Source organism: Alexandromys fortis, unplaced genomic scaffold, assembly GCF_014885135.2.
Source record: "Alexandromys fortis isolate MF-2015 unplaced genomic scaffold, M_Fortis_MF-2015_v1.1 scaffold_93, whole genome shotgun sequence".
NCBI classification, from domain to species: domain Eukaryota; kingdom Metazoa; phylum Chordata; class Mammalia; order Rodentia; family Cricetidae; genus Alexandromys; species Alexandromys fortis.
The window spans coordinates 5,262,987-5,286,962 of record NW_026067970.1 but is presented as its reverse complement, the minus strand read 5'-3'; the positions used below and the strand labels follow the sequence as shown (position 1 = coordinate 5,286,962).

Sequence of the window (23,976 nt, the reverse complement as noted above, 5' to 3'; positions counted from 1 at the left end):
GCCAGCCTACCTGATCCCAGCCTCCCTCAGCCTCTGTTGTCTGTGTCCTCTTCACAGTCACCTGACCCAGTGGCCCAGCTGACTTGCTGAGCAAGCATGAGACTAGGTGATGGATTAAAACCCATTGGGTTTTGTGTATTCTGCAAGTAGCTCTTATATCTGAAAGACCTGTACTTGGCTTAGCCTGGGCATAGACCTAGCAGTTTCTAAACATGCCTGACTCTGAGCCTTGATAGCTACTGTAGGTGTGAGTGAAGCTAGCTGGTTTGAACTGGCTTGCTGGGGAGGGGGAGTTGGAGTGGAAAGCTAGTCCCCATGGTATCTTCTACATACACAGCCTTTAATATTTACAGTTATGTCTTCCGGCTCATGTAAATTGACATTCATAGGAAGAAGCATGTGAGGTGAGACAAAACATTTGCAGAGGAGGAGTCAAGGCTCAGAGAGGTAGAGCGGTCTGCCCATGGTCACACAGCTGGCAGCTGGCAGAGCTGAGCTTTGAGTCCCAGTCTGGAGCAGTGCTTGTCACCCGTCCTAATGATGCGACCCTTTAGTACACTTTGTCACGTTGTGGTGACCCCAAACACAAAGTTATTTTTGCTGCTACAGTATAACTGTAATTCTGCTACTGTTACGGGGACAGTAATGCAAATATCTGTGGTTTTCAATGGTCAAAGGTAATCCCTGCGAAAGAGCCATTTGGCCCCAAAAGGTCACGACCCACAGGTTGAGAACTGCTATCTAGAGCTTTTGAGAGGCTGTGGCTTTACTTCTGTTGGATTCTGGACCCGCAAAATAAGATGTGTTTAGCTGGGCAACTGATGGCACAGACGGAAAGTGGGCTCAGCGAGCGTTTTTAATGCTGGACTTGGAGAAGGGCCCTGTAATCGGGTGGCTTGCGTCCTGCCCTGCCCTTGGGGGCTTTTTTTTTTCTGAAGCAGATGAATAAATATATCACAACTAACAAATGCGTGTTATTCTAGAAAAAAACTGAATGTATTAGTGCTCAGGGATGCTGAATAACTGGCCGAGCCCTTTCTAGAACTCTCTCGGAAAGAGAGCAGCTTTGAGTCAGGTCCCGATATGCGAAAAGACTAAGGGGAAGGAAGGGCTTGTTAGGCGCAAAGGCTTTATGGCAAAGCAGACACTTGTAGACAGAAGCTTTAGTTTGCAGAATGCTAGAAAACTAGGAAAGGAACACTTGATTGTTGAAAGCCTACTCCTCACAAGACATTGTGTGGACCTGGGTTTGCAGCACTGTGTTAACAAACTTAAGCCTCACTTTCCTTGTGTGTGGTCTTTGGAGGGAGAGACTATCAATTGTTGATGAGATGGTTTACCGCGGTATTGGTCGTTACTTCAAAAGTAAACAAAGGGCTTTCATGAGAGGTATAACATGATCACGTGAGTTAGAGTGGTGTTTGACCTTGGATGGCAGCTGTGAGAATTACCCAGCTAAGTAGGGAGCATGGAATGAACAGGGGCGGAGGTGGGAGCAGAGCAAAGGCCCTGGGATGTGGGAGACCTGGAAAGAGGCCTGAGTGCTGCTGAGGATGGGCGGGGGTGGGGGGTGGGGGGGGTACAGGCTGATCAGAGCTTCTTCACCAGGCCGTTAGGAGCTGTCATCGACTTTACGGTATTTAAAGCAGAGATTATGATTGAATGCGTTCTTCTTTTCAAAGCTGCTTTGGCAGCAGTGTGGAGAATGTTTCCAGAAATTCCCGAGGGCCCCCCATGTGATCCTGGCTAGAGATGATGGCACGGGGTGGTGGCAGCTCTGGGAAAGGGAATGGCTAATTCCCAGAGGGTTGTAGGAAATGCTGAAACAGATGGTAAGGATGGCTTCTGATGGTGCCCTGATGGGATGGATGTGGAGCTGGCCCCAAGATCTGGGAGAAGGCACCCAGTTTGAGAAAGATCAGCCTTGGACCTCAGAGAGAAGCTGGGTGGAGAAGGGTTGGAAACTCGAGTTGAGAACTGAGCTAGACTTAGCTGGTGAAGTTATTGGTGCAAGGGTGACACCCCCACCCAGGGGAAAAAATCACGTTAGCTCAGGAGCCAATAGAAGGCTAAAGAAAAACCCAAAGTATTTGTATATTATGCCATTGAGGCAGAGTAAAAATTATTCAAAAGAGTGATCGAATCTTTCCTATCAAATCGTTTTTCTTATAATGCCCAAATCTGTCAAGGGGTGGCCACCAAGCATCTCTGGTCCAAGGCGCTTCTCCAAGGGAGAGCTGGCTCACTGCGTCATTGCCAGTTCCGTACGTGTGGGTTCAGACAACTGAGGGTCAGAAATACAGCATGGGGGAATTGCCTCCGAACTAAACATGCACAGGCAGTTTCATCTTATTATTCCCTCAAGCAATATAGTATATGAATTATTAGTATATGAATTATTTATGTAGCATTTACATTGTGTTAGGCATTCTAAACAATCTAGAGATGATTTAAGTCTGCAGGAAATATGTATAGGTTATACGCAAGTACCGCATCCTTTTAAATGAGAAACCTGGGTATCTCCGCAGGGTCCTGGCATCAACCTCCTGTGAATAACAAAGGACAACTGCCTATCATTTATTCATATGACAGATTGCTCTCTGTGTGTGCACGCGCACGTGCGTGTGCATGTATGATGCTGGGAACAATAACCTCTTTTTCTTTCTCCTAAATGACTGCTCTTTTTTTGGCTGCCACTATGGCCTGTTGCCAACTCGAGTTTACTTAGCCCCATGAAGGACTAAGCATGTGTGGTCTCTGCAACTATGCAGTTCTTCTTCAGAGTCCCCAGAATAACGCCAGCCGGGATGCTGGTCTGAGTTAGCTGCAAGCAGATCATTGGTTAGCCTGCAGTAGCTGCTGATGTGCAAGACAAGCACAGGCAGTTGGAGTGTCCCCTGTTCAGCCTGCTGCCATATTCCTCCTTGCTCTTCTCATTGCAGGATGTCTGGCGCTCCACCAAGTTACTGCTTTGTGGCGTTGCCACCTCGAGCCAAGGATGGCTTGGTGGTGTTTGGGAAAAATTCAGCACGGCCTAGAGATGAAGTGCAGGAGGTTGTGTATTTCCCGGCTGTCGATCATGAAGCGGAGAGCAAAGTTGAGGTAAGTGGTAAGGTGTGGCCCCTCTGCTTCTCTGGATGTCGTCTTCTTAGGGCTTGCTTCTAACTGCCTAGCTTCTTCCCAGGAGGCCTGCTTACCTTCCAGATGGTCATGTTATTTTTACTAATTCTGTTTGTCATGCGATGGGCTTGTAGCCTGAACAACAAGGGCACAATGGAGAATTCTGTATCCACTCCGGTCCTTGTTTTATGGTTGAGGAAAATATATAATTCCAAAGACAAATCTGTGAGATTAAAAATAGATTCATTGAAGTCTAGCTTGCCTCCTTACTTGGCTTCCTTTTCTTTATAGGTAACCTCATTTTGGGAGTGTTTTTGTTCTTTTGATTTGTTTAGCCTTCTGCAGTGGCTTAAGTGGCTGTCTGTTCATTTATCACCAGTTGGCAATACTGCTTTGGCAGGTTGTGGAACCTTTACAGGGAGCAGCCTTGATGAAGGACGTCTGTCCCTGGGGGCAGGCTTTTAGTGTTTCTAGCCTCACCTTACTTCTAGTTCACTCCTCTTGCTTCCTGTGTGAGACTGAGGTGTGGTCTCTGAGCTTCCTGTTCTAGCCATCTGCTGCCCTATGTCCCCTGCCATTATAGACATATATTCCTTGGGATCTGTCAGTCAAGATGAACTCTTTAAGTTGTCATCATGTGTGTAATAAATCACACACAAGGAGTATGCATCCCCATTCCTTTCTGTGCAGAGCCCCTCTCCCCGCTTCTCTCTCTTTTCTTTACTTTCCCTTTGCTAAGGCAGAGCCTTGCTGCATAGCTACACTGGCCTTGAACTCACAGTTGCCTCATCTCGACCTCTGAGTACTAGGGTTACATGTGAACACCACTATAGTGGGTCTACTTTTTTCTCTACTTTGCTTTTCTTCCCCAGAACAAAATTTGTATCGTGGAGTATTTGTTATTTCTCTATTGCTGTGATAAAAACACCACAATCAGGTAGGGTTTATGATTCCAGAGGGGTAAGAGTTCATCACCCTTACTGTGGGAAAGCCTGCAGCAGGCAGCATGGCAGCTGGTGCAGCAAGCTGAGCGCTCCCATCTTGAACTGAACCCAGGAAGCAAAGAGCACACTGGGACTTGCACATGGGTTTTAAAACTCCAAAATAGCAAACCCTCCATCGGTAACATATTTCCCCTAGTACGTCCATACCTTCTAAACCTACCCAAACTGTGCCACCAGCTTGGGACCTAGTATTTAAACATCTGAGCTTTTGGAGTTTTTCTCATTGAAACCATCAAACTTGGAGAAAATACAATATACATGACATGTACTTACTTCAGTGTGCTTTATTGGGTAGTGTTACAGTCAGTGGCTATGACAACTGACCAGCTTAATCAGCTCCACGTTGCTGCTGGATACTGGGGTTGTTTTCTAGTTCTTGGCTGCTCCCAGAAGTGTTGGATGAATAGTTGTCTTTTTATTTATGTCTTGTCTTTCGTATTTCTAGCAAGATAAAGACTGTTCATCACTTTCTGTTTTGAATGCTTTAAAATTTCATTTTTATTAATGTTTATTTGGGATACTTGACTAGGAACGAGATCTGGGTCACAAGCTAAGTAAACATGTAATGCTGGCAAATATAGTCGTACTTCGTCCCATAGGTGTTACTATTTTGCATGCCCACCAACAATGCATGACATCGTATGTCTCTCTGTGTTCCTAGAGTGTGTTATTGGACTTTCATGATGGTTAGCTTACATTAATTTTAAATTCTGCTATTTTACCAAATTCCTTTTTCAGTTGTATCAGCTTTTGCCATCGATTCTCTTGGTGTCTCCAGGTGTCCTGTTATGGCCTCCAAATCTGGATACTTTGATTCTTCTATTTCTGATTATTTTCTTGTCTGATTATGTTGGCTTCTATCTTGAATGCAATGGAGATAGTGCTGTCCTCCTTACTGACCCTGATGAAGGGGGTGCATGTAGACATTCACATCGGGATGCTGGTGTAGGGACTGAGGCTGGATTAATTTTGTTATAGTAAAATCTCTGCATAAGTTCCTATTTAAAATAAAAAAGATAACTTAGAGGCTTTGCTAAATTCTGTTGAAGATTTTTTTGTTTTTCTTTTTGTTTTTTTGAGACAGGGTTTCTCTGTAGCTTTGGAGCCTGTCCTGAAACTAGCTCTGTAGACCAGGCTGGTCTCGAACTCACAGAGATCCACCTGTCTCTGTCTCCTGCAGTTATGGGGCAATTGTCTGATGCCTTTCTTTCTATTTCTTTGGCAAATTGAGCCATGTTTACATTTGTGAGTTATGCTTCTTAGTTGTGGTTTTTTTTGTATGCTTAAATGGTAATTGTTAACTAAGAATTTGTAGAGAAAAAGGAGGCTAGTCAAGAACATGCTCTGTCTACATCTATATTCTTCAGTGTTTTATGGTGAAGACAGTAAAAGACTTTTCTCACACCCTGCCTGGTTTAAAGGTACAGTTACCAATGTATCTAGCATTTTCTTCCCTGTACACCATTGCTGCTTCTCTCTGTTAATGTGTACATTAGCACCAAAAGGCAGCAGACCACGATGAGGAGTTGCCTATTTTGAGGAAGGGCAGAATTGGGTGCACCTTGACGTAGCCCTCTGACAGGATGGTGGGAGACTGTATCCCATGGGCTTTCGACAGGACCGCTTGCTTCTTGAGTTGAACCACTACCTAGTCCCCGTCTCCTATCTTCAGTGGGACGCTTATGTAGTTAAAGAGAAAGTGTGAGTCTCTCTGGTGAGCGCCTCAGAGTCCAGTGTCTATTCCTCAGGGAGTGGATGTCTGTGTCACCCAAGTGTGGATGTCTTTTCCAGGAACAGGGAAAACTGCCTGACATTTGCTGGCTCGAGTTATATTTGCCTTCTCCCGTCTGCTTTCACGAATCTTTAACTCCCGACCTGACTGCAGAGACATAGGTACTGAAACCGTCCTGCAGATTCTACAGGATGGAGTCAAACCCCAAAGGCAGCAGTTCCGGTTTCCACCCCACATATCCTTATTCCTCCCGAGCCGAGGGGTGCTTGGGGGTCTGCACCATTCACTCTGACATGAACCAACCTTGCTGCAGGCTGGTGAGTGCTCTGACCAGTGGCTCATGCAGCAGTGCTACAGAATGTTTTCCAGAGCTTGAAAATAAGATGTCGTTTTTTTTCTATCTGTCTCTCCTTGCCCAAAGGACTATACCCTATGAACTCAGTCACCTGTCATGCTGGGAGGTATTAAAGTAGTCCAAATACACAGGGCAGGTCCCACAGGGATGAAAACTGCCAGTAAGTGGATGAAAGACATCAGATCCAGCTCTAGACAGTGGTGTGGAGACACAGTGTCTGGCTGCTTGCTATTCACATGCCTGATTCAGTGAACCCATGAGCACAATAAATGGTTGTTAATACCACTTAGTTTAGGGGTAATTTGTTAAGTAGCCATAGTAGCTATAATATTATACAAAAGCCTGGTATAAACATGTCTGAAATAAGAATTGTATGGGGCTAAAGAGATGGCTCAGTAGTTAAGAGCACCGGCTGCTCTTTCGGAGGACCTTGGTTCAAGTCCCAGCACACACATGCCAGCTCTCAACTGTCTGTGGCTCCAATTCCAGCGACCCTGACGCCCCCTTCTTATCTCTGCAGGCACCAGAGGAGCTTGTTGTGCACAGGCGTAGGCACAAACAAAACATACATACAATTTTTAAAAATAGCTAAAAAAAAAAAAAAAGAACTTCAGGAAGTTTATTTTCTTTCTTGCGAGGCAAGCTAAGTAGTACTGGCGCTCTACTCTCATATCAAATATCCTGTCAGTCAGGCGGCGGTGGCGCACGCCTTTAATCCCAGCACTCAGGAGGCAGAGGCAGGTGCATCTCCGTGAATTCGAGACCAGCCTGGTCTACAAGAGTTAGTTCCAGCATGGCTAGGACTGTTACACAAAGAAACAAACAAACAAAAACTCCTGTCAGAAAGCAGACACAATTCTGCTCCCTGGCTCAACACACAATATGTTATTACTCAAATATGCTATAGATTGAATCATGAGTTTTTGCACAGATGGAGATGTGGTTCATAATATCCAGCAGTCTCTGGGATACCTCTGGCCTCTTTATGTTCCATACCTGTATCATGAGCTGCCTCTCTACACATGTGTGGTGAGCAGGTAAAGTAATACTCGAGGTAAAAACCACATTCACGATCTCCATTTTGTTTGTCTCTGTTGTCTGTCTACACCACTGCATGTACACAGTTCACGCTGGAAGCCAGAGCAAAGGCTGAACTTTACCTTGCACACCCCAGATGCACAGGGACAGCTGTCACTGCATCCTTTTGTTCGAACACAGTCTGGTGTCCCCATCTCCTCCCCACCATTTCTGTCTCCCCTTTTTTTTTTCTGTTATTCTCTTATTGGCACGGAGTTCTCTCTGTCTTGATTACTCTTCTTGAAGGATTACCAGGAGTTTTTTTTTTTTTAAATATTTATCTCATATACAGTGTTCTGCCTGAATGTATTCCTGCAGGCCAGAAAGGGCACCAGATCCCATTGTAGGTGGTTGCGAGCTACCATGTGGGTGATGGGAATTGAACTCAAGACTTTTGGAAGAGCAGCCAATGCTCTTAACCTCTGCACCATCTCTCTCCAGCCCCAGAAGTTTCTTTACAAAGCAAAGCTGTCCCTAACTTATTGAATTGTTTGGATGACAGGCAGGGCTGATATGCGTACTGTTTAGAACTCTTCTCAACTGGCACCCTGTCTACCTCTTCCCTTTTTAAATTATTAGAGTTTTTAAAAAGAGCGATGCTGTGTTTAGAAGAATGTGAACAGAAAGTGGAGTTCCCACAGAGCCCTCATGTGTGCCCTTATGCTCCCCATTTCCAGCCTCTGATAGACGGATGCTGCCATGGGCTCTCTCGGCTCATCTGTGCTTCCCTGTCTTCGTCCTTAGTTACCCTTCAGCTTGTACCCTAGGCCTCAGCTACACCATGCTCTTGCCATTTCTTAGACAAACAATCTGTATTTCTCTATTTTTTTTATATTCTCCTCTTATTGCTGAAATTGTCCTTCCTCTTTCGTGGACTCCTAGGCATCCTTCAAGGTCTTAGTACCATTATGTCCTCTTCTTTTTAGTCTTGTGACTCCTCCCTGGACACGGAACATGCCACGCATGATCTCCCATTGTAAGTCAAGTGACACTCACAGTTACCTGAAGCCAACACAGTGAGGTCTGACCGGGTGATGGGTCCGGGGTTCTCATCATGCTTTCTGCTTTGCAGTGTCTTTTGATACTCAGTTCTCTTATGTGCTGGATGGAGATCATGATACCTGATCTCCCTGCAACCCTGGATGTTATATGAGCTCACACGAAAAAGCCCTTAGTAATCTTGAAGCGGGATGTTTTAAGAAAGGGGTAGATCTATATTCCCCCCAAATTCTACTTTTCTTTCCCTTCCACAGCCAGCTCTCTCTCACTAGCATGGAGACTTTAATTAATTAATTCTTGGTGGGGTTGGAAGGAAGCATACATGCCATGGTGCATGTGGTATGTGAAGGGTACAGCTTGTGGGAATCTATGGACCCCAGAGGATCAAACTTGGGTCTTCAGGCTTGCTTGCAAATCCCTTTCCACTTTAAGCCAAAAACACTCATTCACATAAAATTAAAAGACTAAATCTAAACCAACACCCATCTCATGCTACTTCAAACACACAGACCCTGAGGTTCGCTTAGAGAACTTGTCTGAGCATGCTAAAGTGGCCTCCTGACAGCTAGTCCATCCTTCCGTGTCTTTCCTGTAACCCTGTCCATCCAGTTCCCCTACCCTTCATCTTCCAATCAGTCATCCCCCATCTACCTATCATGTTGTCTGAGACACTATGCATAAGAAATGATGCTCCCTAGCACAAGAGTCTCAGTTCTAAAATTATACTGAACACTTTTGTTCCTTTTGTGCAGCTGGAGGACTGAAACATCTGAGCTTGCTATTCTTCAGTTTTTCCACGTGTATTCTCAGTTTATAACAATTCTCTTAGGGTTGGAGACTGGGACAGATGCGGCTCTCTTTCTTTTTGTTATCGTGTGCAAGATCCATGCTGATCTCCGTGCGATTCTAATTTTAGCGTATGTGCCACTAAAGCGAGCACCTGTGTTTATCTTTAAAAGCTCCCCTGTGCAGTCTGGGGATGTCGCATTGCTGAGCATCCCACGAGTCGTCTTTGTCTTAGGATAAGCCTGTGCAGCTCTTCCTGGATGGGGAGAGGAAGCAGGTGGACAATGTCCTGGATAACGTTGTGCTGTTTGTGTGTGTGTATGTCTGTGGACATAAGTTTGTTCTTATACGGCTGATCTTCTATTAAGGAGAGTATCGTACCAACATTAAAATACTGTTTCAGAAAAATAATGTTTTTAGTAAAATTCACATTTATACTCAGTGCCCATGAGACTAATTATTTTGTTTTGTTTTGTTTTTTTTTCAAGACAGAGTTTCTCTGTGTAGCCTTAGCTGTCCTGGGACTTAATCTGTAGACCAGGATGGCCTCAAACTCACAGAGATCCACCTGCCCCTGCCTCTGCCTCCCGAGTGTGAGGACTAAAGGCATGCAGCACTACCGCCTGGCGAGACTAATTATTAATAACAGAGTTAGATTTGATGCATAATACATCCTGAAAGACTCTAGTGCTGCTTGATAATAATTCTCAAACCATTATTCTGCTGTTTATTGTTCCCCTTGTTTTTTTTTTTGAAGGTCCGTTTTATGTTCATTTTTTGCATGGAGTAGTGTACATGGCACAGTAGCCTCAGTGAGGCTATTTAACGCCCATGATTTGTGATGAGTTTTTGGTAAATTGTTTCTTTTCCTCCCCAGGGGACATATTTATGAGTAGAATAGAAATAAAAAATGACTCCATGGCATTGTTACAAAAGTTGTCCAGATGGAGAATGTAGTGTTTTTTTGTGAGGTGTTTGTGCAAAAACCACAGCTCTTATCTTAAAGGGAATAGGACATAGTTTACTCTGGAGCCATCTTGAATGATCATGACCTGGGAACACAAATGTAGGTTACCTCAAGTCCTATGTCCCAGCATGGAAGTGGTTCCATGAAGCTTTATAGTTTTTATAGAAAAAAAAACCCATAAATCAAGGCAAGTTTAAAACACACTGGTGGGTCCACCAGAGAGGCAGTTTCAACGACGGGAAGTTTTTCTATAGTCTCAGGATGCTATCTGATGACATTCTTAACTTTTGGAATGTTGGAAGTTAGTGGTCTGCTAAGCTAGTAGATTCTAAAAGGTTTCTACCTACTATTGACAAGATGTTAGCTCTGGCCCAGGTGGGCAAGGAATGCTGGCTGTTCTGGAAGACTTGCTGCTTTCTAAGAATTTTCATCCAGAGTCTGAGACAGCTTCTTTTCAGGAATTCTCCTTCACAGGGGTATTTATGTGCATGTATGTGTGATTTTGTATGTGTGTCTGTACATTTGTATGTGTGTCTGTACATGTGTGTGCCTCTGTATGCACGTGTTTGTGTACGTGTGCATGTGTCTGCACCTGTGTATATGTGTGTTTCTGCGCCTGTGTATGTGTGTGTGTGTGCACATGTGTTCATGCATGCATGCGTGTGTGTAGAGTCTGAATTTTACTCCATAGGTCATTTCTTACACCAGGTGAACACAAGTCGCTGTGACATCAGGACAACTGAACAGAGTTTCACGGTCACTGGGCCAGCTAGACGCTGTCCCTTACATCTTTCTGCTTCCTTCTCTGCATCTCTAAGGTCTGCCCTGAGTGAGAAGTCCGATGCTCAGGGCTTTGGGAGTGTGGCTTAGTAGAGGGCTTCCTTCTGGTGCAGCCCTTCCCAAACCCACTCCTCAAGCCAGGCTTCCCCCTTGACCATCCCCAGAGTCTGGCAGTCTCAGGGAAATGCCAGGCAGTTCTGAGATGTGATTGAGGGTGGTGCACTCTGCCCAGCGCTGTCTCTAGAGTTCATTTGTAAGTCAAATAGCAGGGGGGTCTGTGGGCTGAAACAAGCCCTGCCCTAAGCCTTGGGATCCAGATAGTACTACTTTAACTGCTTTAAAGACACAAGCTTCTTACATTTCTATCCCAAAGCGCCCCAGTCTCCCAGTCTTTTCTCTTCTGCCCTTGAAGTCTGGCTGAGTCATCAGCTGTCCCTCCAAGGTCCTCACTGGTGGTGTCAGGACTGTGGTCCCCATCTGAGTACAGTAGGAAAAATACAATGGCCACAGTGCACACGCTGAAATGCCTATTGTGTGAGTCTCTCTTCGCCTCTCACTGGGTGAAGTCCAGCAATAGTGTGCCCTGGAATGGTGGCGTGGGCACCCACGAAACTGAGCTTGCTTTTTAGTTTTGACCCAGCCCCACAAGACAGTGAAGGGCTTGCTCTGCACGGTGGTTGTGTCCATCACACGTGGGGCCCTTTGAAGGCCCATCTTCTCTGCCCCTTCCTCCAGGTATCCCCCTGAAGCCACCTGAGAGAAGGAGAACTCAGGATTGCCAGAGCTGACAATGAAAAGTACCCCTCCTGCTCAGGCAGCCTTCTATTGTTGTGACCCAAAGTCACGCTCATTGACAGACTGCTTTGTGGAAGGCAGGGTGAGAGGGAGGGGAAAACTGTTCATCTTTTTCCTTAGCTTCCAACCACCACTGCCATGATGCTTTTAAGTGGTGAAGACTTTTTGTATGTGCGCGCATGTGTTTGTATGTGTGCACAATGTATGTGTGTGTGTGCATGTCTGCGTACACATACTTGTATACATATATGTAGACCTGGGGTTGGTGTCAGTTTTTTTCTCCAATTGTTTCCACTTAAGTCACTGAGAGAATGTCTCATTGAATATGTTTGGCAAGTAGCAGACATCCCCTGTCTCTGTCTTACCCGTGTCAATGTTACAGGTGTGCTCTGTTGCAGAAAGCTTTTCTTGGGTGCTGAAAATGAACTCAGGTCCTCATGCAGCCCTTATCTTTCTGGGGCATCTCCCTACTCTCTGAGATTTTGTTGTTGATTGTTGGCTTGTTTTACTGTAAGGTTAACTAGGAATTTTGACTTGGGGCATTTCATTTGCTTTTGCCATAGGAGATTTCGGGTGCTTTCTGGACTTGTGTTCCTGGGGGAAACCTCTGTTCCTCAAATCCTGCTTCTTTCCCTTATTAACTATAGAACAATTGCCAAGGTCAATGGATTTTATTTATTAAAAAAAGAAAAGAAAAGAAAAAGAAAAAGACTTCCTTCAGAGTCTGTGTTCTAGATGGCCGGTTCTACAAAGTCGAGCTAATCACATCTGATGTAAATGACCCTTGTTTTGAGAGATTTCCTTTCATACTGGCACGGTGAATAGCCAATCCATGTGAGCCTGCTGTGCTCTCTCCTTCCCAGCCCAGTCCCACCCTCAGAGGTGGCTGTGATTAGCTGGGTTTAACTGACAATGGAGCAGAGAAGGCTTGAAGGGCTGTCACACAAGAGCCCTTGTTAGGCCAGGGTTCCTGAGGCCTGTGACAAAGAGGCCTTTGGAGGTGCATGTTACAGGCTCCCCGGTGGGGTGGATTTGGAGCACTGACTCTCAGGCTCAGGAGGGGCTGACTGGGCCCATCTGGCTACTTGGGGATCCCCTTCCTAGCTCATCATCTAAATCTAGCCCGAAAAGTGTCAGGTTGGCTGCATGGATTTTAACTCCCACAAGCACCATCTGGTCTTTCTGAGTCAGTGTGCTACAGATTTATCATTCAGCCCTTACTGAGCCATTGAAGTTCTGTGCTGTACTGTGCCACAGTAGCTCCCCTCTGTGCTTCTGAGGGCACTTTCTTGAGCCGTGAACTGTGCACAGTGGACATATAGTTTTCTATTCTCAGGTCCTTAGTTCAGTGTGGCATCGGCCACCCAGGCCATATTAAGATTCTCTCAATCATTCCCTACTTGACAGTCTCTGGCCAACTAGATGTATTCTTTCTAATACTTTCTGAGACCTTGGTAATTCATCTATTCATTTATCCGCCACCCACCCACCCACCCACGCACCCACCCACCCACCCACCCACGCACCCACCAACCCATCTGTTCCTTAACTCATCTATCCATCCATCTACCCATCCACCCATTCACCCATCCACTCATTCATCCATCCAAGTTCATTGACAGGTCTGGAGAGATGGCTCAGAGGTTAAGCACTTGCTGCTCTAATAGAGAGCCTGGGTTCAGTTCCCAGCACCCACATAGTGGCTTACAACTGTTTGTAACTCCAGTGACAGAGGATCTGACACTTTCTGCTGGCTGCAACAGGCACTGAATATACATGGTGTATATAAATACCTGCAGACAAAACAGTCATATGCATTAAATAAAAACAAATCTTTAAAAAAAGCCTTTGGTGCTTTCTAAGTTCAACGTTGGGTTGTACTTATAAACTAAGCAACAAAACCATCTTTATTCATGGAACTGGCATTCTGGCTGAAGGAGATAGCAGATATGTATGTAACTAGCACATATAATTAAAACATAGATTATATGGATAGAATAAGAAGCATGGTAAGGTTAATCAGAAAGGGGTTACAAGGTACCATGTGTATGAAATGGGCAGGCCCCTGTGACATGTTCTGAAGTCATCCTGATGATGGTTACCATTTGCGCGTGCTCCTTCTCCTTCTTAGGCATAGATGTCTGCCAACAGTATGTAGTATAAATGCTCTTTAGGCAGGATGGATATGACAAACTAAAGGGATGTGGGAAAGGAGTCTGAAGCCTCTTGCCAGCTGAAAGTCAGAAATTTCTGTCTAATTTACAGCATTTGCTGTGAAGGTGGCCAACATGATGACAATATTCCTTATGCAAATATGTTTCAAATACATATAAACTAGCAATGGAGCACGTGATAGTTACCATCAATATAAATTATCAGTTCAATAGGATCTAGAATCACCTAGGAGATGAGCCTCTGACCATGCCTATGGGAGATTGTCTAAATTAGGTTAGCCTTTGGCCATTCCTGTGAACGATTATCTAGGTTAGTTTAGCTTCTGGCCATGCCTATGTGGGATTGTCTAGGTTGAGTTAGCCTCTGCCCATGTCCATGAAGGATTATCTAGGTTGGGTTAGCCTCTGCCCATGCCTGTGTGGGGTTATCTTGATTAGGTAAACGGACAGCATTCCCTGGGCTTCAGTCCTGAATTGCACGAAAAGGAGAGAGGGAGGCGGCACCAGCATTCCTGGTTCTCCGATTTCCGGCTGTGGACACAGTGTGAGGAGTTGCCTCCATGTCTTGCCTCCAGGACTTTCCTGTTGTGACTATCATAACAGACTGTACCTTATAATTGTGCCCCAAATAAACCCTTTGTCTCCAAAGTTGCTTTTTGTCAGGATAATGAAAAAATAACCAAGGCAAAGCCCAAGCATATTAGGCCTTCCAGCGAAGGCTTTCTCCTGCCACCCACCATAATTTGTAGCTGTCAAAAGACCTCAGAACAGATATGTCTAGACCTCCTTTGCGGCTCTTGTGATGCAGGTTTTACCTTACCAGACTGAAGTCCTCTCCACCTTACAACCCCGTTTAAGGAAAAAGAGGAGCTAGGAAGAAAAAAAATTGCTTCTTAGCAACCTTTTGAGATGCAACTGAACAGCAACCAAGATGCTATCTATACTCGGCTGCTTCTACAACACTGAAGTATGAGTCTCCCTCGAGAATCTCAATCTCACCCTGGAGTATGTCTTAGGTTTCCCTTGAGAGCCTCTCTAACCCCGTGCTCAAGTCTTTACTGAAAACTCCTAGTAAACTCCAGTCCTGCTTCAACCTGACTTGTCCTGAAATTCTTTTCTCTGACAAAATCAAGAATCCTGTCTTTCCTTGAGTAGAGGTCACTGAAAAAGAACTCCTCAGGTCTCTGGCCCGTGCCCGCTGCTGCTGACTCTGTCTCTGAGTGTACTGGGTGCTCTGTACGTAATTGGTAAAATGGAACTGAGTGTCTAAAAAGGAACTGGACGACACATCAGTAAAACCAGTTCTTATTTTTAGCATTTTTCTGTCTCAAAAAATAAAATGTAAAGTTGAATCTCCATACTTGAGAAGCCACAATTCCTTCCCTGCTCAGTCATTCTTCTCGAGATAAAATTTGTCGCCCATGCTCTGTAGGGGAAGGAGTTTTGAAAAGGCTTGGCAGATGCCTGTGTTAGCCAGCCTTTCATTAGCATAGGATACTCCAGCTAGCTAAGCTATGCAGGGAAAGTTTTTTTTTTGGTAGGGGTGGGGGGCTCACAGTTTGGAGTTTCCAGCTGTGATCCTCTGGCCCCATTGCCTTGTGTTTGTGGGAAGGCAGCACTTCAAGGCAGGAGCATGTGGTTGAGAATTGCTGACATCAAGACCGAAGGGATCAAGGTAGAGAGAGGCCAGAGTCCTCTGGGGACCCAAGGCTCTCCCTTGGCTGCACCTCTGAAGGACTCCATGACACTTTGAAGCTTCCGGGACAAAACCTTAGCCCCTCATTTGGGTCCATAGGTAATTGAGTGCAGGAGGAAAATCTTTACTTTGTTCTTCTGTATTTTTACTTTGTGTCAATAGTGTTTACCCCTGTCATAGGCATGCCAATCACTCCAGCTATGTCCCTTGTTGTGTGTGTGTGTGTGTGTGTGTGTGTGTGTGTGTGTGTGTGTGTGAAGAAAACCACTCTAACACAGCCACCAGCAGCCAGAGAAATCCCCTTCTTCTTAGGGACTTTGGCTTAGGTAAAGCTGGATCCTTGACTCTGCCACAGAAAGGAATTTAGGATGAGCCAGAGTGAAGCAGAGTTAGCGAGCATAATAGGCATTTAGAGAGGGATTCTCACAGGAACCACACAGTGCATAATCTCAGAGCAAAGATGCTGGCTTCTCTAGGGAGTAGGGGTTTGTTTATGCGGCTGTGTTTAATCCTGAATTTAAGATACAGTCCTCAAAGAATGGAATTTACATGATTTAAATATGAAGAAATGCTTAAAATTAAAGATTTTAAATTAAGGGGAAAATGTGAGATGGTGTAGTTATTTTTCATATCAATAATTTCTCTTTGTGAGTGGAATAGTGAGGTATTTTTGAAGGTGTGGTGTAGGATGTAGGGATGGATGAGAGAAGAATACAGAGGAACTCAAGGACATGAGTGTTCTGGCTTCAGTCAGCACCATTCCTTTGTTTTTTAATGATTTGATTTTTATTTTATGCCTATAAAGTCACTTCATGCATACATGCCTGTGCACCGTGTGCATATCACGTGGTCATGGAGAGCAGAGGAAGGCATCAGATCCTCCAGAACTAGAGTTACAGATAGTTGTGGGTTGGTCGTGAGCTGCTGTGTGAGTGCTGGGAGTTGAACCCAGGTCCTCTGAAAGAGCAGCCAGTCCTCTTAACCACTGAGTCATCTCTCCAGCCTCCTCATTTGTTGTTTGGAATATTTTTGTTTGACATGCCTTGAGGTAAACATATAGTCTCACTATGGGTAATTTTGGCTTCACCAATTGTATTGAAGTTTCTGGGTTCTCAAAAGACAAACTAGATCTCAGAGTCGGGGACTTTTTTTCCTTTTTCGTGTCCACTTAATTTTTCCTGTCTTTCTATTTTGCCTTATGCAATTAACTTGTCCTATCCCCCTTCAAGGATGAAGGCACAGAGACCATCTGATTGTCTTAAACCTGTGGTCACTTTAAATTCCAGGATCAGCAGGGCCCCACAATTCACCTCCCAGATGAAGACAAGGCTGAATGAAGGCTTGAATAAAAGCGATCGTTTCCTGAGAACCCCGCCCGTCCCCATAAGCAAAACATCTTTCTTAGACCACCTTGCAGAATCAGTCGAGACTGTAGCTCAACTTTACATACACCCTGTGCCCTTGTACCCTGACTCTCGCTCATCATCTGTACCCTAAAATGAAGAGTCACCTAACTCTTCCCGACACTCACTAGCTCTCCTTCCTCTGTCCTTCTTCCGTGCTGCTCTTTCTAACTGGCATATTGCATAGGTAGCCGCGCCTAGTCTGCTGGGGCTGATGGAACTGGGGCAATTGGCCCTGAATGTCTGGCGACAGATCCACCATCTCACAGTAGTACCTTCCTGGGGACCACGCCTTTCACACCTGAAGCCATGGCAATGTGGAACTGCTTGCTTTGCTTTGTACACGGGAGCGAATACGTTTTGAAGACGGAAGCTTCTGTTCCATTTAGGAAAGCATGGAGGAATATAGTTGTGAGCACTGCAAGAGCCAGTTTTCAAAATGAATTCTTTTCAGCAAGTAAATCAAGGAAAACAAGAGTGTGTTTTATTGTCAATTTGCCACACACACACTACACACCCACACACACCCACACACCTACCTCAAGGGTTTCTTGGCAACCTCTGGGATTAATTAACTTTCAGTTTCCAAAAATGTATTGAATAAAATAATATTACTCCAGTGCTGAGAAACACCTGACGTGAGCCGTGCAGAGGCTGAAGCCATGGCTGAAGCCAAGAAGTGTGTGCACCGCCTGTGTTTCCACTCTGGACAGAGCTAACGATGACAGGAATTAGTGTAGTGTGACTGTCTGGGCTGCATTCAGTTCACAAAGAGCCATCTTGAATGGAGAGAAAGAAAGCTATCTCAGACTGCCTTGGATCCAGGGCTTTCAGCCTCCCAGTTTGAAATGTGGGTGGAGCCTGCAGCTAGCTTCGTGTTTCCACACTACAAACTACATACGAAGAGCTTGGTACAGGCTTACAGAAGGTGTTCATGAGGTCCCACGGATAACTGAGTGCCCCAGCCCAGTCCCCTGGGGGAGATGGGGAATGGAGTGAGACATGATGTGGGAGGAGGGAAGGAAGTGGAGTAGGCAATGATCCGAGTGGCTGTCCCACCCAGTGGCTGTCCCACCCAGTGGCTGTCCCCACCATGCCCCTTCCCACTTTTGTTGGACCAGCTTTGTTTCTATTTTCCTTCTGTGTAACAATTTGTGTGAAAGGAAAGCACTTTTTTGTTGATTTGCATATTAATTTATTTATTGAAATAGTGCTGGAAGAGGGCCCGTTTGTTCTTCCGGGCCACCCGGCTAGTGTAGCCCTGAAGTGACCACACAGAAACTGTATTAATTAAATCACTGCTTGGCCCATTACCTCTAGTTTCTTATTGGCTAATTTTTATGTCTTAATTTAACCCATTTTTATTAATGTGTATATTGCTACGTGGCAGTGTCTTACCATGTAAAATTTTCAGTGTTTGTCTCTGGCGGATCCATGGCATCTCTCTCTGACTCTGCTTTCTTCCTTCCAGAATTCAGTTCCGTCTTCCACACCTACCTAAGTTCTGCCCTATCAGGCCAAGGCTACTTTTTTATTCATTAACCAATACAAGCAAACATAGAAAGAAGGACCTCCTAAATCATTTCCCCTTTTCTGTTTAAACAAAAAGAAAGGCTTTAAATGGTAAAATTCTAGCAAGAATTACAGTTACAATATTTATATCTACTTTATTTTTTATCATAACTAAGGAAAACTGTAACTATAACTATAAATTCTTTAACTCCATCAAAGACTCCAGAAGGATATATTACCTAAGTAAACAGGAAGTGTATTGTAAGCAACTTCCAAAACTCTAGAATTGACAGAGACATCTCACTGCTCACCCAAAGTTCTTCTGTACCATTGAGGCATCCATCTTTGGCCTTTAGGTCCACGGTATTCAGCACACTTTTTTAAGAAGCGGGAAATTTTAAAGACAGTTTAGTCACTTTCTTTTGTATCCTGTAGAATGTCTCGCAGAGCCTTTCATGAAGCTGGAACCCCAAAGGATCATCTCACCTTTAAGCAAGTTTAACAGTCATTTTTCTGTTGGTCCTGCATGTTCAGGCAAGAGCAGTTTCTTGTCCAAATGGCTAACAAACTCCATAAGGAGCCTTTTCAATGCCCATCTTCCTTTTGAAGTAGCTTGGTGCTGCCAGGAACAGATGTGTCTCATTGTCATAAAAAGTTCTAAGTTCTTAAAACATTTAAATGCCATATTTTGTAGGTCTCTGAAAGATTTTAAGAAGGCCTATCTAACTGAAATATATCTCTATAAATTTAGAAAGTCTAACTAACATGATTACAAGCTTGACTATTATAGATGAGTATTTATTACAGAGTCAGAAAAGTACCCCTCTAGGCAACCTTTTCCTGTTGGTGGCTTCACTTGCTTAGCATGAGAATCCAATGGTGGGCAGGGGAGTGAGCATGTGTGGTGAGCGTGTGTGGCGAGCGTGTGTGGCGACTCCTTGTCATATGAAAGTGTAATGGTAGCAATGTTTCTGGGTCCCCTCCTCTACCCTGCTGAGATTGTAGACTGTCAAATGTTCCACAGACCCCAGGGATCAGTAGTCACAATGGGGCTCAGACGTCTCGTTTTTGTTTGCTTTAGACAGTCATCTTTGTACCTGCTTTCTGGGTAAAGCTTCATTTGAAGCTAGAGACCCATGACTTCTAGGGAGTTTGGGGACCATGGATACAGCTGGAGTTTTGTCTGTGAGGATGAAGATCTGTGAGCAAACAGAGAACGGCAGTACAGCAGGCAGCTCTACACCTGCTGAGGGTGATGGTGGGAGAGGAAGCGCTGTCAACAGATTGGCTTGAACTAAGCAGATTGGCGCTCAAACTGCAGGGATCCTGAGGCTACCCCGGGGTGTCTGTCTGGAGACTGGGCGTTCCGGGTCTTTTGCTTCTCAGCTTCGTTACTGATGTGTGGTCCAGGGTCGTCGGTACCAGGGTGAAAACTAAGGCTTCTGACATGTGACTGTACCTTCTTGCTTCTCTTCCCTTTCAGTGCACTTACATCTCTATTGACCAAGTTCCCAGGACCCACGCCATAGTGATAAGCAGACCTGCCTGGCTCTGGGGGGCGGAAATGGGAGCCAATGAACATGGGGTGTGCATAGCCAATGAAGCCATCAATGCCAGAGAACCAGCTGCTGAGACAGAAGCCTTACTGGGGATGGATCTGGTCAGGTAAGATGGTGATTCTCTTAACCAGCTGCCGATGGGATTGGGAATTATTTTCTCCTGTAGTTACTGTATTGTAAGAAGTTCTATTTAATAGAAATTCTAAGATGATGGGGAAAATGAATAGATGATAATGGAGTATTATTCATCAATCCATTAAGTAGCATCTTGAGAACATGATATACACTAAGTAAAAGACATCAGATACAAATGTCACATGGGTGTCACGGAAGTGACTACATATATGAGTATGTAACATATAAACAATACTGAAAGTTTAAAATTTAACGTGAAGCTTAAGAGCTTCCATTTCGAATGTCAATTTTAATTGAACAGCACAAATCAAAGGGCAACTGAAGGTGGCAGAGAGGGGAAGCAGGGCATTCTGGGATGTGATGGCACCTAAGTGGTACAAAATCCCAGGGCTAGCCTTCTGTAGAGCTTGGGCGTTTGGAGGCTCCGTGCCAGGTGCATTTGGGATGTGCAAGGAGGAGACACTGCTCCCTGTGGATCTGAAGGCCTGAAGGATAGAGACAGAGAAACTGTAGTTGGTGGATAATTGGTACTGTGAGAGTTACCAAGGTCTGCGTAATAACAAATGTGGGAGTGGATGATGGCTGACCCGTAGCCATGTAAGTTGACATCTCCCCTGGCTCGCATGTAGCGGTTGCAGTAAGAACAGTGTGACAAATGCTCCAAGCTGGCAGCCTTTGGAGGGGGTGCTCACTCTGAAGCTAGAATAGACTTGGTCTAGTTCAGGGTATGGTCCCAGCTTTAAACCGGCCAGGCCTAGTCTTTCACACTAAGTGAGTCCTGAGAATGACTCCTGAGCCCAAAGTCCCCCAGTGTTATCTGGGGAGCTGTAGAAATGTGGATGCTGTAGGGCAGGGGCTCTCACTCGTCCTAATGCTGCGGCCCTTTAATCCAGTTCCTCATGTGGTGACCTCAGCCCTAGGATTATTTCCATTGCTCCTTCTTAATTGTATTTGCTACTGTTATGAATCGTAATGTAAATCTCTGTGTTTTCTGACAGTCTTAGGTGAATCCTGTGCAAAGGTCCTTTGACCCCCCCCCCCAGTGGGGTCATGGCACATATCACAGGGTGAGAACCACTGATGTTAGGTCACAGCCACGGTACTGCAAGTGGCCAAATTCTAGCGCAGCTGGCCTCAAAGCATGTCCTCCACGGAAACACTGCCCAGGGGTTTGCTAGAAAGACAAATTCACAGCACCCCCTCCACGTGATGGCACGTGGGGTTGACCCACAGTCTACCGCAGCAGAGATGGAGCCTAAGGTGGAGGATGTACTGCCACATGGCTGGAGATGGCCGTCCACTGGGCTCAGCCTCCCCTGGCTCTGCTGTCAGCACCATTTCGTGTGCTGTCCTTGTTTGTCCTCTGTGCTCGGCTGCCAGCTTCTTGGGCTCCTGGAAGAGCAGACTGTTTATATTTCACACTCTGCTTCAAGTGTCTGGGAGACTGTGGCTGAGTATTCAAAGAATATAACTGCTCCCATCCGCATAATCTGGTCCTTTGTGCCTTCCACCCATGCATCAAGTCCAAGCTCAGCTCCAAGAGACAGAACTGAGTGACAGCCTTGGTTTAATAGGCACCGTCTTCAGGGTGGAGGTATGATTTGTATGTGCTTCTTAGGGGCGTCTCAGAATGCAAGCATTCAACAGCACTTGTTATAATTCATTCTTAGTGTTAAAAATCAAGCTGTGCCTGGTTTTGATCTTGCTTCCCTCCCTCCCTTTCTCCTTTTCTTTCTTTCTTCCTTCCTTTCCCCTCCCCTCTCTTTCTTATTTATGGATCTCTGACTAGTCCTCCCACAGGCCCCCCACACACACATATAAACACATACACATGCTTTGCTTGCTTAGTGACTATGGGTCTAGCTGCTGGGAAGTAACATAAGATGCGGGTTAGCAGCTGGCAGGAACTAACATAAGATGCGGGTTAGCAGCTCCTGGGAGCTAACTTAAGATGGGAGGGTATTTTCTAGAAGTCAAGGTGTCTCTTACAACTTAGGTCCATTACATCCGAGGTCTGCCTGTCCTGATGATGCCTCCTGACCTCTATCCAGATGAGGACCTGGAGGCATTTGGATCTCATTAGACAGTGGTATGCTGGGAAATACCTAAGAATCAGCTAGATGTGGAGGCGGCAGCCCTAAACTGTGGCCTTTCCAACACCTGTGATATAAAAATGCCAGCTGTGATAGATTTAAAGACAATAAAGGATTAGCAACTAGCTCAAAAGTTCCTTACATTCTTCTGATTTGGACCTTGAGATTTCAGTCCGGTGCTCCAATGTGTGCCTCTGTCTCTGTCTCCTTTCATTGCCTGATGAAGGTTAATATTCAGGAGGATGCCTATATGTTTTTCTTTGGCTTTGTGGGAGTCTAGGCAGTTTGGATGCTCACCTTACTAGACCTGGATGGAGGTGGGTGGTCCTTGGACTTCCCACAGGGCAGGGAACCCTGATTGCTCTTTGGGCTGTCGAGGGAGGGGGACTTGATTGGGGGAGGGGGAGGGAAATGGGAGGCGGTGGGGGGGGACAGAAATCTTAAATAAATAAATAAATAAATAAAGTTCCTCACATTTAATCCTCTGCTGTCGGAGCAGGCCGGTGTCAGCCAGTTCCACAGAGCACTGCATCTGCCCATGCACTGCCCTGTCCCTTACACAACAGCACCATCCTTTTATTTTTCTGCAGAGCAATCCCGTCTTCATTTCACGTATCTGTGTGATATGCATGCATGCATGTGTGTGCATGCATGAGGAGGCCCCAGGTTGATGCCTGGTACCTTCCTGTATCCTTCTGCCTCCTCATTCCTTTAGTGATGGTCTCTCAATAAGACTCAGAACTTTCCAGCATGGTTAGTCTCACCAGTTAGCTTGCTCTGGGTAGTCTCCTGTCTTCGAATTCCCAGGGGACTGAAATTACAGGTGAGCACCTAGCATTACATGATGTCTGAACTCGGGTCCTCTGAGCCATCCCTCTGCAGACTGATTCTTCCTGCTTCTAACTGGGTTTGGTATTAGCACTAAACTCGGTCAGTCTCAGTGTTTCAGAGCATCTCATAATTCTAAACACAAACTATCAGCTTCTCCGCATATCAGAAAAATTTGGAAAGGCCTGTGGTTTTATGGTACATTGTAAGTGAAGGTGGGCACTCACAGTTGGTGGGAAAGGAAGCTCAGTCAATGCCTGTAGAGGAAGGACCTGTGAAATTAAAGCCACAATTTCCTGAACTCCCTTTGGAAACTGGCTTGATATATGTGTTATCTCATTTAACAATCACAGCAACCCAAAAAGCCAGGTCTTCTAATTCCTATGGTAGATGAAAGAAATTAGGGAAGTTAAGTGGCTTGCTCAGCACCCCAGAGCTAGAAGGTTACCACTTCTCTCTAGATTAGATCATGCTTTACTTCTTCCGCTGAGACAGAACACACCAAAATGGGAAGGAGTCAAAAGGTCTCAAACACCCTCTCCCCTGTCAGAAGATGAAGTGACAGCAAATTTAGTTTTAGACTGAGTGGGCGTTTGCTCGTGATGCCTGAATCAGGGCAGCCCCTCATTTTGGAAAGCAGAAGAAGCTCCCAGCAGGCGAGAGTGGAACGCTGGCTTTTACAGAGTAGAAAAGGAGAAGCAGAACAACTCGGGGAAGAAAAAGAAAGCCATTAGCATTAGGTGACTTCAGGTTACTTTCCTCTAGGAGCTACAGTTACAGGGACTTTCTCAAGCTGGCTCAGGGGAACTAGAATCTATTGTTCATTGAAGCGAGAGTGGGTTAACTCTTCCTTCAAATGCTCCAGTGTTGGGGCATTTAGCATAGGCAGCTCCCATTTGGATGGTCAGCTGAGGCCTGTTGCAGGAGTTCAATCCAAAACAATGACCTTCCATACATTTCA

General features: G+C 45.3%; 1 protein-coding gene across 2 annotated transcripts in view; it reads left to right on the top strand.

Annotated features, from left to right (window-relative positions):
- The window catches only part of Scrn1 (secernin 1), a 62,085-nt gene that overhangs the window by 14,235 nt on the left and 23,874 nt on the right, over window positions 1–23,976 (top strand). For both annotated transcript variants that reach the window (XM_050155563.1, XM_050155564.1), the window contains exons 2-3: window positions 2,943–3,102; window positions 19,884–20,065. In XM_050155563.1, the coding sequence (XP_050011520.1) occupies window positions 2,944–3,102; window positions 19,884–20,065 (341 nt within the window). In that variant the 5' untranslated portion in view covers window position 2,943. The remainder of the gene's footprint in view (window positions 1–2,942; window positions 3,103–19,883; window positions 20,066–23,976) is intronic.